At 40.9% G+C, this 17,193-nt stretch overlaps 1 protein-coding gene across 3 annotated transcripts in view; it reads left to right on the forward strand.

Moving 5' to 3' along the window:
- Window positions 1-3,643: 3,643 nt before the first annotated feature.
- The window catches only part of LOC110504531 (glycogen synthase kinase-3 beta), a 69,968-nt gene continuing 56,418 nt past the window's right edge, over window positions 3,644-17,193 (forward strand). For all 3 annotated transcript variants that reach the window (XM_036975017.2, XM_036975018.2, XM_090230241.1), the window contains exon 1: window positions 3,644-4,747. In XM_036975017.2, the coding sequence (XP_036830912.1) occupies window positions 4,660-4,747 (88 nt within the window). In that variant the 5' untranslated portion in view covers window positions 3,644-4,659. The remainder of the gene's footprint in view (window positions 4,748-17,193) is intronic.

Raw genomic sequence — 17,193 nt, forward strand, 5'->3', positions numbered from 1 at the left:
AACTTTTGTCCTCAATTTACCCTTACAAATCTGTGTAGGAAATTGAATGTTAATACCAATGCATTCAGAGTGTTTGAACACAATAAGCATGATGTGGCTTCAAACAGAAGCTTTGGAGAGCATTTGGGTCTATTGTGTAGGCCTATAATAGTGTACCAACCAATCACGGTGAACTGGGCTCTGCTGCCTTAGTAATGAGCATAAGCATAATGACTTGGGTGTGTGTGTATGTGAGGTTGTGGCTTCTCATACTGTAGGCCTACAAATGTAACGTCATTGTAGTGACATAAGAATAGGCAATGATCATTAGGCCTACCCTCCAACCACAGCCTGAGTGAGATTTGGTTGGGGGGTCATCGTGGGCAAAACATTTGAATGGCCCCCCTCTTGACTGTGGAGAGAGAAATGTACATGTATAAGTTAATTTACTGCAATTCTACACCTTTTGCCATGGGGCAGAGAGAACATTTAGCAATGTTGTAACAAATGTCATGCAATTCTACTAATTTTGCCATCTGTGGGGAGAAATGTTTTTAAGTTTTACAGCTAATTTCCTGCAATTCTACACATTTGCCATCAGTGGAAACTCCTCAGAGGAGGAAGGGGAGGACCATCCTCCTCAGAAATGTATATATATTTTTTATAAAACTATACTAAATATATCCACCTCACCGAATAATTGATTGAAACACATTGTTTTGCAATGAAGATCTACAGTAGCTTCAACAGCGCTCTGTAGGGTAGCACCATGGAGTAGCTGGAGGACAGCTAGTTTCCATCCTCCTCTGGGTACATTGACTTCAATACAAAACCTTGGAGGCTCGTGGTTCTCACCCGCTTCCATAGACTTACACAGTAATTATGACATCTTCTGGAGGACGTCCTCCAACCCATAAGAGCTTTTGCAGCATGAACATATTGTATCCACCCAATCAAAGGAATCCGAGAATGGACCTAGTAATGAAGGCATGAGCTACAGCTAGCTAGCACTGCAGTGCATAAAATGTGGTGAGCAGTTGAAGTGAATAGATAAAATGTGGTGAGTAGACTCAAGGAGAGAGACAGACAATAGTTGAATAACTTTTAACAAATGAATTTCTTCAAAAATGAAGGAAAAGCAAGAGAGCTAGCTATATTTAATATTTTTCTTCACTTTCCTTTTCACTTAATTAGCTAGCGAATGCAGCTAGCTAGTTTAGCCTACTCAAACAACTAGATCAAACAGGGAGGGATGCTATGTTACCTAGCTGGCTTTGGCTATCCAACACTGGAACTCTTCCAAGTCAAGGTAAGCGTTTGGTTTTATTAATTTATTGGCACCCGGGCCCGCCGGTGTAACTGCTAAACTTCTTGCTAACTGTACACTGTACTGTATGATTGTAGTTGGCTCACTAACATGTTACTTCTAGTAGCTATTTTGTTGACTTGACGTTAGCTAATTGGGTAACAACAATGTAAGCTGTGTGTAGCGGTTAGCGGTTATGATATGAAGGTTTGGCTTAGAAAGGTTTTTTTGCCTGGTCGCAGACAGCTGATGTGTTGTGCACTGAAGTCCGCAAGCGAAGGGAAAAGGTGAGAGGAGGAGAGTGCGTAGATGTGAGAAGGAATTGTGCAAGGAGTATTGAATGTGTCAATGTCTGTCACCTTGATAACAAAAATGTATCTCGACCTGTGCACCTACTTTGTACATTTTAATTCATGATGTGTATAAGGAAAATGTGAGTATCATGTAGTAAGTAGCCTACGCCTATTGATGTTACATTGAGCCGGGTGAATGGAATATGAATGACAGTCATCCAATATGCTGTAATAGAAGTAAAGCCATGCTAATAAATAAATACATTGTCCTCCCTAATTTTAAATGGCACCGACTGCTGTTATCTGAGTGAGAGTGACAAACAAAAGCAATGGGGGCTCCTGCATCCATAATTGCATTTGCATATTGGCATACAGTTGAGATGGGGTGTTTTCAGGATTTCTACACATGGGGAAAAACATTTAGCAGGAAATGTGCCTTTTTATTCATTTTTACATTTATTTTCACCCCAATTTTGTGATATCCAATTGGTAGTCTCGTCCCATCGCTGCAACTCCCCTACAGACTCAGGAAAGGGGAAGGTCAAGAGCCATGTGTCCCACGAAACACGACCCTGCCAAACCACACTGCTCGCTTAACCCAGAAGCCAGCCGCACCAATGTGTCTGATCAGTTGGTGACCAAAGTCAGCTTGTAGGCACCCAGCCTGCCACAAGGAGTCGCTAGATTGTGATGGGACAAGGAAATCCCAGCCGGCCAAACCCTCCCCTAACCCGGACGACGTTGGGCCAATTGTGCACCGCCTCATGGGTCTCCATGTGCACCGCCTCCTGGGTTTGAACCCAGTTCTGTAGTGACACCTAAAGCACCTAAAGCACAAATGACCGAAATGAGTTGTTACTCTGACAAACTGAAAGCAATAAAAACAACCTGGTCTTGAATGCAAACAATTGCCCAGGCTATGAAGAGAGACACAGATTGTACACTATTAGGAGGAATATACAACGAGTGTACAAAACATTAAGAACACCTTCTCCCTTTTGCCCCCAGAACAGCTTTAATTTGTCGGGCACGGACTCTACAAGGTGTTGAAAGTGTTGCACGGGGATGCTGGCCCATGTAGACTCCAATGCTTCCCACAGTTGTGTAAGGTTGGCTGGATGTTCTTTGGGTGGTGTACCATTCTTGATACACACGCAAAACTGTTGAGTGTGAAAAGCCCAACAGTGTTGCAGTTCTTGACAGAAAATGGTGCATCTGGCACACATACACAACCCATGTCTCAATTGTCTCAGGGCTTAAAAATCCTACTTTAACCTGTCTCCTCCCCTTCATCTACACTGATTTAAGTGGATTTAACAAGTGACATCAATAAGGGATCATAGCTTTCACCTGGATTCACTTGGTCAGTCTATGTCATGGTAAGAGCTGGCGTTCTTAATGTTTTGTACACTCAGTGTGTATATATACTGAACAAATATATAAACGCACATGGGCCTATTCCCCCCCCCCCATGGCTGCACCACTCACTGCCCAGTCATTAGGACCTATTTTATTTCAACTGACTGATTTCTTATATGAATGCTAACTCAGTAAAATCTTAGAAATTGTTGCATGTTGCATTTATATTTTTGTTCAGTAATATTTAGGCTACAATTTGAGAGTGTGTGATAAAGGGGTTGGAGATATGTTCATTTCGACATTACAAATAATTAAAAAAATACAAACATGGCAACACTGCCATGTTGCACTGAGCTTTGCTGTTGGAAAACAACAAATATGTACGAATTTCAGGTGTCCCAGATTGCACTTCCCCAACTTCACTCCTCGACTTTCGTCTGCAGTCGGTTGCTTCAGCCTTACTACTCAAACAAGCCCATTGATCTGTTAATTTGACTGTCACGGGTCGCCAGTAAAAAGTAGCATTAATTGCGCGCCTAATGCTATTGGGTAGATTACCGGTTGCAGCTTTTCAGTCATTTGGTGCAAGTACCATTTTTCTCAGTTGGATTGGCTGAGACTGCTATCAATCTTTCTGACCCCCCCCCCCCACCCCCCGGTTAACGCCCATTGCCCCAGTCGCAATAACGCACGGACACGAGCTTCCGAACACCAGGGGCGGTGTCAAGCAAACTATGCCATGTGTTCTTCAAGAACAGCGTCCTTATTGGTCTACAGTACGGGGCTCTCGGCCCATCGCCAAGGGATACGCTTCGGATTGGTTGAATCGGCTAACCCCCCCAGATACCATTGCGCGTGCACTTTTCTCCGATTCTCGACAGTGGTTTATTGGCGTAACCCCGTCTCCACGCGCATCTGCCCATACAACCAAGCCTCACCATTTACGCAAATAGCGTTACAAAGGTTCGTAGTGAATAAAACAGCGAGCCCGAAACCGATTGTGAAGGAATAAAAAATAATACAAGAATCGTCGGGTCTGACTGGAACTGCCCTTTCCAGAGGAACGAAGTGAACAAGACCCGATAGCCAACTGGAATAACCGGATTTGACGGTCGCCGTGTGTGGAGTTGGGACGAGTTTGCAGGGCCGTGGAAATCGTCAATGTAAAAATTGGGCAACTGACAGATTTTTCCGTTTGAATCGTCGGTAGGGTAGAAGAGCGAGGGAGCCGGCATGGCGGACGGATCGTTGAGTCTCCATCGGAATATAAAGAGGATCTGCATGGTCCTGGATCTATAGGAATACACAGCAACCATTCCCCATTAACGCATTATCTGATAGTTTCACTTGTGTCATTTTGTGCTCAACTGTGACCAAATTAAGGAAATCAAACCAGCAGTGGGTTCATTTGGGGGCCACAGGGCCAGATTCATGACTATTTAGTCGAAGACGCGTCTCCAAGGCCTATTATCAACTGAAGGAAAACGAGGAACCAAAGGAAGAAAGGATGCTTTGAACGACTATTGGGGGACGAGAAAGGGTAGATTGATAGGTCAAAATATCGACTGTGAAGGCTCGTGGAGAGGAGTTGATAGAAAAAATCATATTGTAAATAATCTAACATTCAGATTAAGGAACTGTCATTCTTTGAATGCAAAGGTTTAGAAAGAAATCTACCAAGCCAGTCACGTAGCATACAGTATTTGATTCGAGGATTGGATCATGTCGGGGCGGCCCAGAACCACCTCCTTCGCGGAGAGCTGCAAACCAGTGCCGCAGCCCTCGGCTTTTGGCTCTATGAAAGTCAGCAGTAAGTCTTCCTTTTTTTATATAATCAAACTAAGTTTGCCCAATTACCTGCCTTGCAAATGAAATCAATTAAACTAGTTTTGTCCTTGTTGACTCGACGTTGACTCGACGCCAGGTCTGATAGCACAGGCAGGCTTGTCATTCTGTGTCACTGGCTGAGATTCTCAGGCGTAGTGTCACCCTGGTTTCTGCTGGAGGGACCGTTGTGACGTCCGACTCTAGGCTGGTCAGCGGACAGAGGTAGAGGGCCGGGGGAGAGAGGGGCAGGGCTGGCAGCCACCCAAACCAACATCGTGGCGAGTGCCACGATCTGATTTGCCTTATCATTTACAGATTCTTCTAGGTGTCCATTCCATTAGATCACAACATGTATTTCAACCCATTACTGATCTCTAGTCGAATGGAGCGCCTGGTTTAGGGTCATGACTAGGCATACACTGTTATATTATTATTTCGTGGGGATATTTTGTATATATTACTTATTTCTATGTAATTTTGCTAGCTTTGCGAGCAGTTTTCTCAGATAGTATTAATTTCTTACCAGCCAGATGCAGCAAGTGACAGGATCGGTCTATTACACAACTGTCAACAAGAAGGTGCGCCCATGCAGAATTTGACTGGGGGGGGACTTGATCTTTCAGGATAAAGGGCGGGTTTCTCGTTCGTGTAAACTGAGTTGTCGTGGAATTTGGGGTGCGTTCAGTTCGCATGAACGTTTGCTACATTGCGGAACGGTTTGTACCGAATGACACGTTTTCCTTAAACGTTATTGAACAGACTTTGAGATAGGTTTGTTCCATTGGGTGGGTGTGCCAGGATGTGGCTTGAAGCAATGAGTGACGTATTTAAAGTGCATCGGTGCTTTTTGAACACACAACCCAACCCCTCCCTGTTTTTCAACTGATCGTTCAATACAGCAACGTTTCTGTTCAACTGAATGTTCCAAAATGTAAAAACGAGCACCAGCACACAAGCCAGATCGCCTACTCCACTGTCAAGACATCTATGTGCCACAACTAGAAGCACAAGCACTTCACTACACCTGCAATAACATCTGCTAAACACCTGTATGTGACCAATAACATTTGATTTGACAATGTATCAGACTGAAGTTGCTACAGTATTGCCATCCTCAAGGCGCTCCTGGGCCAGGATATATGCTCCTGACAACTTTAATGGTGTTTTAAACGGTTGTGAAAACAAAATAATAAAGCCTATCCTTCTGATGCCTCAGCCTATAGTATATAAATAGCCTGTAATTGTATTTAGCCTATTCCTATTACACGTAGACAGTGGTGCAACTTTGGTTTTAGAAGTAGGGGTGAACATACATTTTCTTTTGTATATATATTTTTCAAATCCAGCCGGATAAACACTCCAAATAGCATACCCGACCTCTCGGATGCGTCCGCATGGTCCTAAAGCACACCGTTGCCTCGTTTTGTATCACAATCCAATGATAAAACTTGGTGGGGACAAAAACGCTATGTCATACATAATGTGGTGGTGGTGGGGGGGACATGTCCCCCCCGTCCTTAGTGAAAGTTGCATCCCTGCACATACACATGCATCAGACATTTATACACCTGCTCCTCAGAGTTCAGATGTTGACATACTTCAACCCCAGCCTTGCTTTACATACAGTACCATTAGGCCTATCACCTTCTGCATTACTGTAAGTCTCTGTGTGTGGGCTACAGAGAGCAAGAGAGAGAGAGAGTTGTGACCTAAGCATACCTTTCACTGACAAGACCTTTCACTGACAAGACCTAAGCATACTGAAATGGACACTAAACAGTGTATGGAGATTGTATAGTTGAGTGTGTGTGTCTGTGTGGTATGTGTGTGCAGATGGGAGTTAGGAGTAGGAAGCAGTATGGCAATGGTGCATTTAGTGCTTCGAGCATTGCAGTAGAATGCCTTTCTCTCCCACACCCTCATCTCTCTAGTAGCTAAAATACAACAACAATTCATATATATACAGTACCAGTCAAAGGTTTGGACTACTCATTCAAAAGCTGTCCTCAAGACAAAGGGTGGCTACTTTGAAAAATCTCAAATATAAAATATGTTTGATTTGTTTAACACTTTTGTGGTTATTACATGATTCCATATGTGTTATTTTATAGTTTTGATGTCTTCACTATTATTCTACAATGTAGAAAACAGTAGTAACCAAGAAAAACCCTTGAATGAATAGGTGTGTCCAAACTTTTGACTGGTACTGTATATAAAACAAATAAATATCTAATACAAAATGTAATAATGGTCAACGTTCAGAATCTAATCCATAACTACAAAAATATTATATTGGTGGTATTTATATTGTCTATATGCAATCATGATAATAAAATAGTACAATATGTATATTTTTTTCTACAATATAACTTTTTAAACATTTAATGTTTCCTCCCTTAACTTTTAACAAGCTGTGACTTATTATGAGGCCAAATCTATCACAACATACCTTTCCACCCCCAAATATACACATTTTATCTTTGTTTGATTGTTTTGTAAAATGTGTAGACATTTTCATTGTGAATTTTGGGAAGGACTCGCTAAGTAATATATGTTTGTGGTAAACGATTAGAAAGTGTTCTTCACTTTCTATCTCTCCTGACCCAGAGTTATGACATAGTCTGTCTTCTCTAGCCAGCCATTTTTTTTCAATGGCATCTTGTTTCAATTGCCAGACTATAATCGCCAGGCAATAGCCAGGCTCTCACACAGCCAGACACCAGGCCTCTCTGTCTCTCATAATTTGTTTGGGTCTAATTGTTTTGCTGTCCTGAGGCTCTGTGGGGTCTGATTGTGTTCGTGAACAGAACCCAAGGACCAGTCTGCTTAGGGGACACTTATCCAGGTTTGTCTCTCTGTAGGTGATGGCTTTGATATGGAAAGTTTAGTTTATCGTCTCTTTTCTGGATGTTGATAATTAGTGGGTATCGGCCTAATTTTGCTCTGAATGCATTATTTGGTGTTTTACGTTGTACACAGAGGATATTTTTGCAGAATTCTGCATGCAGAGTCACATTTTGTGAATTCTTGGTTGGTGAGTGGACCCCAGACCTCACAACCATAAATGGGAAATTGGTTCTATAACCGATTCAAGTATTTTTTGTTACGGTGCGTGAATGAGGACCCAAAAGCGAATCAACTTAAACAGAGCTTCTTTAATTACCAAACATAGGTAGGCTCAGATGGACCGGCAGATTCTGACAGGACAGGACAAGGTTACAGCAAACATGATGACAGTCTGGTTCAGGCATGAATGACACAAACAAACAAGAATCCGACAAGGACAGGAGCAGAAACAGAGAGAGATATAGGGACCTAATCAGAGGGAAAAAAGGGAACAGGTGGGGAACGGGGTGAATGGGTAGTTAGAGGAGACAAGGGACAGCTGGGGGAAAGCGGGGGAGAAAAGGTAACCTAACACGACCAGCAGAGGGAGACAGGGTGAAGGGAAAGGACAGAGACAAGACAACATGACAGTACATGACATTTTTAGCCAGATCCTAATTGTGTACATAGATTTTATAATGTCGTATGTTTTTCCCCCCAACACCATTTTCCATCAGTTTGTATAGCAGACCCTCATGCCTAAATGAGTCGATAGCGTTTTTGAAATCTACAAAGCACAAGAAGACTTTGCATTTGTTTTGATTTGTTTCTTTGTCAATTATGGTGTGCAGGTTGAATACCTTTTCTTTCGTACGGTAATTTGGGAAAAAGCCAATTTGACATTTGCTCAGTACATTGTTTTCACTGAGGAAATGTACAAGTCTTCTGTTAATGATAATGCAGAGGATTTTCCCAACGTGGCTGTTGACGAATATCCCACGGTAGTTATTGGGGTCAAATTTGTCTCCACTTTTGGGGATTTGGGTGATCAGTCCTTGGTTCCAAATATTGGGGAAGATGCCAGAGCTAAGGATGATGTTAAAGAGTTTAAGTATAGCCAATTGGAATTTGTGGTTTGTATATTTTATCATTTAATTTAGGATACCATCAACACCACAGGCCTTTTTGGGTTGGAGGGTTTGTATTTTGTTCTGTAGTTCATTCAAGGTATTTGGAGAATCCACTGGGTTCTGGTAGTCTTCAATAAAGTTTATTCTAAGATTTTCTATTTGATTATGTAAATTTATTTTTTGCTGTTTGTTCTTTGTTATAGAGACAAAAAGATTGGAGAAGTGGTTTATCCATACATTTCCATTTTGGATAGATAACTCTTTGTGTTGTTTGTTTAGTGTGATTCAATTTTCCCAGAAGTGTTTAGAGTCTATGGATTCTTCAATTACATTGAGCTGATTTCTGACTTGCTGTTCCTTCTTTTTCCGTAGTATATTTCTGTATTTATTTAGTGATTCACCATAGTGAAGGCTCAGGTTTTCTGGGTCTCTATGTTTTTGGTTGGATAGAAATTGAGAAACCTTTCTTAGGTTTTTTAATTCTTCATCAAACCATATGTCATTGTTGTTAATTTTCTGAGGTTTTCTGCTTGACATTTTTAGATTTGATAGGGAAGCTGAAAGGTCAAATATACTGTTTAGGTTTTCTACTGCCGAGTTTACACCTTCACTATTACAGTGAAACATTTTGTCCAGGAAGTTGTCTAAAAGGGATTTCATTTGTTGTTTCCTAATTGTTTTTGGTAGATTTCCACACTACTTTCCTTCCATCTATAGCATTTCTTATATTATTTAGTTCATTTTGCTTTGATGCCTCATGTTTGAGTATTGCTCTGTTCTAGTAGACTGTGATTTTGCTGTGGTCTGATAGGGGTGTCAGTGGGCTGACTGTGAACGCTCTGAGAGAGGTCAGTGAGGAAGTAGTCTACAGTACTACTGCCAAGAGATGAGCTATAGGTGTACCGACCCTAGGAGTTCCCTCGATGCCTACCTTTGACAATGTACATACCCAGCGTGCGACAGAGCATTTCCTTTTGAATTTCTAACCAAATGTAAATTTTTCCTGTTTTGATTCATTTAATAGATTGACTTAGGTCTGCTCTATACCAAATTAGCATACCCCCTGAGTCCCTTCCCTGTTGCACACCTGGTAGTTTGGTGGGTGAGACTCCAGCTCTCTGTAATCTAGAGGGCAACCATCTCCTCTATACCATGTTTCTTGTAGGATGACAATGTCTGTATTTCTGATTTCTTTGGTGAAGTCCAGGTTCCTTCTCTCTCTGTGTCTGTGTCTCGCACGCACGCACGCACCCACGCACGCACACGCACGCACACACACACACACACACACGTTTTGTTCTGGGTAGAGGCAGCTGGCCAAGAACAATCTTGTTTAGCATTTCAAAGCTCCCACTGTGTCTTTTTTCCCTCTATTTCCCTCGCCCTCAATGGAGATGGGAACAAAATTAACAAATTGAACATGATGTTAAATTTAAATTGCCGCTTTACGATTGAAAAAAAGATACGAGCGAGCTGAACAAATTGAAGAACAAACAGAGAGAGACAGACTGAGCGTCAGAGAGAGACAGAGTGAGAGACAGAGAGAGAGACGTCAGATATTGGGTCCAAGTTATTACTCTGTAATGTGGTAGTTATTACCTTATCTGCATGAACCCTAGTTTCCATAATGAATCAGCAATATACAAATTGGCTTAATTATTTATTTACTAACTAAATAATCACACAAACATACATCACAAACAGTAGATATGGGTTACTAACAATGATAGAAAAGTCTCTAGTGGGCTAAACCGATATGACAAAAGGACAAAGGAAACGGGTGAGGACTGAGAAAGTGTAGCCAAACTACAGCTGTATGGTCTAATGGTCTATATAATTGTAGCCATCCCAACGTGGGGACCTGTCCTGGTGTTCTCTGACTTCGTAACCATGCGAGACGTCCGGCTTACCGTGGGTCTCTTTGGCATGAAATGTACATTTTGTCACTGGTGATTTTATACACTTCAGAGAAAAGGCCGGTCCATGATGCCAAATGTGATGTCTGGGCTCACAGGGGTGTGTACACTGACTAGTTACTCTTTATATGAAAATCCATTTACTCATTTAGAAGGTTAACATCACATTACTTCTTTTCACAAATAGTTTCATGTTTAATCACATATGTTTCACAATATTTAGATGTAAACCAGGCAGCTGGGAAATATACACTTTAACCTCTATGGGATATATGGGACGGTAGCGTCCCACCTCGCTAACAGCCAGTGAAAGTGCAGGGTGCCAAATTCAAAACAACAAAGATCTCATAATTAAAATTCCTCAAGCATACAAGTATTTTACACCATTTTAAAGATCAAATTCTCATTAATCCAGCCACAGTGACTGATTTTAAAAAGGCTTTACTGTGAAAACACCACAAACGATTATGTTAGGTCACCACCAAGTCACAGAAAAACCTAGCCATTTTTCCAGCCACAGAGAGGAGTCACAAAAAGCACAAATAGAGATACAATGAATCACTAACCTTTGTTGATCTTCATCAGATGACACTCATAGGACTTCATGTTACACAATACATGTATGTTTTGTTCGCTAAAGTGCATATTTATATAAAAAACATCTCATTTTACATTGGCGTGTTACGTTCAGTAGTTCTAAAACATGCGGTGATTGTGCAGAGAGCCACATCAATTTAGAGAAATACTCATCATAAATGTTGATGAAAATACAAGTGTTATACATGGAATTAGAGATATACTTCTCCTTAATGCAACCGCTGTGTCAGATTTCAAAAAAAGTTACGGAAAAAGCAAACCATGCAATAATCTGAGTACAGCCTTCAGACAACAAAGCAGCCAAAAAGATATCCGCTATATTGTGTAGTTAACATTAGTCAGAAATAGCATTATAAATATTAACTTACGTTTGATGATTTTCATCAGAATGCACTCCCAGGAATCCCAGTTCCACAATAAATGTTTGATTTGTTCGATAAAGTTAATAATTTATGTCCAAATAGCTTATTTTGTTAGGGCGTTTGGTAAACAAATCCAAACGCGTGTTCAGTTCCAGCCAAACGTCGGACGAAAAGTTCAATAAGTTATATTCCTTGTCATAGAAACTTGTCAAACTAAGTATAGAATCAATCTTTAGGATGTTTTTATCATAAATCTTCAATAATGTTCCAACCGGAGAATTCCATTGTCTGTAGAAAAGCAATGGAACGAGAGCTAACTCTCTCGTGACCGCGCCACACGAGCCTGTGGCACCGATTAGGATTTTTCAACACCGATACCGATACCGATTATTGGAGGACCAAAAAAAGCCAATACCGATTAATCGGCCGATTTTTAAAAATGTTTTAAAAAATTTGTAATAATGACAATTACAACAATACTGAATGAACACTTATTTTAACTTAATATAATACATCAATAAAAATCAATTTAGCCTCAAATAAATAATGAAACATGTTCAATTTGGTTTAAATAATGCAAAAACAAAGTGTTGGAGAAGTAAAAGTGCAATATGTGCCATGTAAATAAGCTAACGTTTGAGTTCCTTGCTATGAACATGAGAACATATGAAAGTTGGTGGTTCCTTTTAACATGAGACTTCAATAGGTAAGAGGTTTTAGGTTGTAGTTAATATAGTATTTGACTTTCTCTCTATACCATTTGTATATCATTAAACTATTGGATGTTCTTATAGGCACTTTAGTATTGCCAGTGTAACAGTATAGCTTCCATCCCTCTCCTCGCCCCTACCTGGGCTCGAACCAGGAACACATCGACAAAAGCCACACTCGAAGCAGCGTTACCCATCACTCCACAAAAGCCACGGCCCTTGCAGAGCAAGGGGAATAACTACTCCAAGTCTCAGAGCGAGTGACGTTTGAAACGCTATTAGCGCGCACCCCATTAACTAGCTAGCTATTTCACTACGGTTAAACCAGTCATTAGGCTGACAGGCTTGAAGTCATAAACAGCGCTGTGCTTGCAAAGAGCTGCTGGCAAAACGCATGAAAGTGCTGTTTGAATGAATGCTTACGAGCCTGCTGCTGCCTACCATCGCTCAGTCAGACTGCTCTATCACATCATAGACTTAATTATAATATAATAACACACAGAAATACGAGCCTTAGGTCATTAATATGGTTGAATCCGGAAACTATCATCTCATAAAAACAAGACGTTTATTCTTTCAGTGAAATACGGAACCGTTTGGTATTTTATCTAACGGGTGGCATCCCTAAGTCTAAATATTCTTGTTACATTGTACAACCTTCAATGTTATGTCATAATTACGTAAAATTCTGGCAAATTAGTTCGCAATGAGCCAGGCGACCCAAACTGTTGCATATACCTTGACTCTGCGTGCAATGAACGCAAGAGAAGTGACACAATTTCACATGGTTAATATTGCCTGCTAACCTGGATTTATTTTAACTAAATAAGCAGGTTTAAAAATATATACTTCTGTGTATTGATTTTAAGAAAGGCATTGGTGTTTATGGTTAGTTACAGTCGTCCAACGATTGTGCTTTTTTCGCAAATGCACTTTTGTTAAATCATCCCCCAGTGTTACATCGATTATATGCAACGCAGGACACGCTAGATAAACTAGTAATATCATCAACTATGTGTAGTTAACTCATGATTATGATTGATTGATTGTTTTCTATAAGATAAGTTTAATGCTAGCTAGCAACTTACCCTGGCTTCTACTGCATTTGCGTAACAGGCAGGCTCCTCGTGGAGTGCAATGAGAGGCAGGTGGTTAGAGCGTTGGACTAGTTAACCGTAAGGTTGCAAGATTGAATCCCAGAGCTGACAAGGTAAAAATCTGTCATTCTGCCCCTGAACAAGGAAGTTAACCCACCGTTTCTAGGCCGTCATTGAAAATAAGAATGTGTTCTTAACTTCTTGAATCTACTTGAGACGCACATGTCCCAAGTAGGCACCTGGAAATGCAAATGCGCTACGCTAAATGCTAAATGTACTCGTTAAAACTCAAACCTTGATCAAAATTCACAAGCAGGGTATTAAATTAAAGCTACACTCGTTGTGAACCTAGCCAGCAAGTCAGATTTTTAAAATGCTTTTCGGCGAAAGCATCAGAAGCTATTATCTGATAGCATGCACCCCCCAAAATGCCAGCTCGACACGTAAACAACAGATTTTGCGATAGACGGCGCTACCCAAAACGCAGAAATAAAATATAAAACATTCATTACCTTAGACGAGCTTCTTTCTTGGCACTCCTATATGCCCCATAAACATCACTATTGGGTCTTTTTTTCGTTTAAATCGGTCCATATATACCCAAAATAGCTTTGTATAGAAGTAGTGTCATTCAGAAAAATTCATCGTTTTTAAACGCTGCGTAATTTTTTAAAATTAAAAAAGTCGACGATAAACTTTCACAAAACACTTCGAAATCCTTTTGTAATCCAACTTTAGGTATTAGTAAACGTTTATAATCTATCAAAACGATTACAGGGCGATGTCTCTTCAATAGGTCCTCACTTGAAAAACAATGCAATCTGATCTCTCCTTAAACTGCATCCGGGTGAAGACTGGAGAACTTGGGGTCAGACGGATGGATTTTCCAACAATTAATTCGATTGAAAATTAGTACAATGGCGCCATCGTGCGGAATTTGTAGACGGTGCAGGCAAATTCCCATTAAATTCTGTTCTCCTTTAACAACTGGTGGAAGTGACTTATGGAAATTATTTTTTGCTTTCAGAGAGCAGTTTTTCTTGCGTTTTTCAATGAAACACACGCTCTGTTATAGTCACAGCCGTGATTTAACCAGTTTTATAAACTTCAGAGTGTTTTCTATCCACACATACTAATCATATGCATATACTATATTCCTGGCATGAGTAGCAGGACGCTGAAAAGTTGCGCGATTTTTAACAGAATTTTCAAAAAAGGGGGGGGTAGATTTATTTTAACTAAATAAGCAGGTTTAAAAATATATACTTCTGTGTATTGATTTTAAGAAAGGCATTGGTGTTTATGGTTAGTTACAGTCGTCCAACGATTGTGCTTTTTTCGCAAATGCACTTTTGTTAAATCATCCCCCAGTGTTACATCGATTATATGCAACGCAGGACACGCTAGATAAACTAGTAATATCATCAACTATGTGTAGTTAACTCATGATTATGATTGATTGATTGTTTTCTATAAGATAAGTTTAATGCTAGCTAGCAACTTACCCTGGCTTCTACTGCATTTGCGTAACAGGCAGGCTCCTCGTGGAGTGCAATGAGAGGCAGGTGGTTAGAGCGTTGGACTAGTTAACCGTAAGGTTGCAAGATTGAATCCCAGAGCTGACAAGGTAAAAATCTGTCATTCTGCCCCTGAACAAGGAAGTTAACCCACCGTTTCTAGGCCGTCATTGAAAATAAGAATGTGTTCTTAACTGACTTGCCTAGTTAAATAAAGGTGTAAAACATTTTGGGGGGCAAAATCAGCGTCCAAAAATACCAATTTCCGATTGTTATGAAAACTTGAAATCGCCCCTAATTAATCAGCCATTCCGATTAATCGGTCGACCTCTACTCACTACCCTCTGGAGAGCCTTACGGTTGTGGGCGGAGCAGTTGCCGTACCAGGCGGTGATACAGCCCGACAGGATGCTCTCGATTGTGCATCTGTAAATGTTTGTGAGTGTTTTTGGTTACAAGCCACATTTCTTGAGCCTCCTGAGGTTGAAGAGGCACTGTTGCGCCTTCTTCACCATGCTGTCTGTGTGGGTGGACCATTTCATTTTGTCTGTGATGTGTATGCCAAGGAAATTAAAACTTTCCACCTTCTCCACTACTGTCCTGTCAATGTGGATAGGGGTGTGCTCCCTCTGCTGTTTCCTGAAGTCCAAGATCATCTCCTTTGTTTTGTTGACGTTGAGTGTGAGGTTATTTTCCTGACACCACACTCCGAGGGCCCTCACCTCCTCCCTGTAGGCCGTCTCGTTGTTGTTGGTAATCAAGCCTACCACTGTAGTGTCGTCTGCAAACTTGATGATTGAGTTGGAGGCGTGCATGGCCACGCAGTCATGGGTGAACAGGGAGTACAGGAGAAGGCTGAGAACACACCCTTGTGGGGCCCCGATGTTGAGGATCAGTGGGGTGGAGATGTTGTTTCCTACCCTCACCACCTGGGGGCATCCCGTCAGGAAGTCCAGGACCCAGTTGCACAGGGCGGGGTCTAGACCCAGGGTCTTGAGCTTAATGACGAGTTTGGAGGGTACTATGGTGTTAAGCCCGCAGGTTTTAGTAGCGGGTCCGTGACGGGGCTCGTTTTCTTTTTGAAGTCTGTGATTGACTTTAGACCCTGCCACATACCTCTCTTGTCTGAGCCGTTGAATTGCGACTGTACTTTGTCTCTATACTGATGCTTAGCTTGTTTGATTGCCTTGCGGAGGGAATAGCTACACTGTTTGTATTCGGTCATGTTTTCGGTCGCCTTGCCCTGATTAAAACCAGTGGTTCGCACTAGATAACCTCCAACGAATGACAGAATATCTGCTATTTGACAAAATCTAGTTGATGATTATACAGATAGCAGATCAGCTCATGAATAGCGGAGAGATGTAGAGAAATTGTTTAAATATCAAGAAATCGCAACGCGGATCAACTCTGTTACATTTTTCCTGTGTCTACTCTCATACCGTTTGTTGATAACATATTCTTTACCGAAGCTCTCATATGGACAGCAATACGAGACAGCGCCGAAACAGGGGAAATGTTATAGCTGTATTTTGACGCATTGGCGAGACATGCATTAAATATGCAACCTATGGATTAACAGTCAATTACCATGAGGCCGGCAGTCTTTTGTATGACAATAACCTTTCATGACTGCCACAGCCCTAGTTGAAATGACTAGCACACAGCTAGAGGTCTCTTCACAGTCCCCAAGTCCAGAACAGACTATGGGAAACGTATGATACTACATAGAGCTATGACTACATGGAACTCTATTCCATATCAAGTAATTCATGCAAACAGAAAAATATGATTTGAAAAGCAGATAAACTACACCTTATGGACTGTGAAGAGACACAGGCACACATATGCTACCACACACACATATGCTACCACACACACTCTACACACACGTACATTGTAATATTGTTATATTGCTGTATTACGGATTTTGTATTGTAGATATGTTGTGGTAGAGTAGTGTGTAATAATGTGTTGTATTGTAGATATGTTGTGGTAGTGTGTAATAATGTGTTGTATTGTAGATATGTTGTGGTAGTGTGTGATAATGTGTTGTATTGTAGATATGTTGTGGTAGTGTGTAATACTGTGTTGTATTGTAGATATGTTGTGGTAGTGTGTAATACTGTGTTGTATTGTAGATATGTTGTGGTAGAGTAGTGTGTAATAATGTGTTGTATTGTAGATATGTTGTGGTAGTGTGTGATAATGTGTTGTATTGTAGATATGTTGTGGTAGTGTGTAATAATGTTTTGTATTGTAGATATGTTGTGG

Source organism: Oncorhynchus mykiss, chromosome 3 (assembly GCF_057628025.1).
Source record: "Oncorhynchus mykiss isolate SJ-2025 chromosome 3, ASM5762802v1, whole genome shotgun sequence".
In the NCBI taxonomy this organism is placed as follows: domain Eukaryota; kingdom Metazoa; phylum Chordata; class Actinopteri; order Salmoniformes; family Salmonidae; genus Oncorhynchus; species Oncorhynchus mykiss.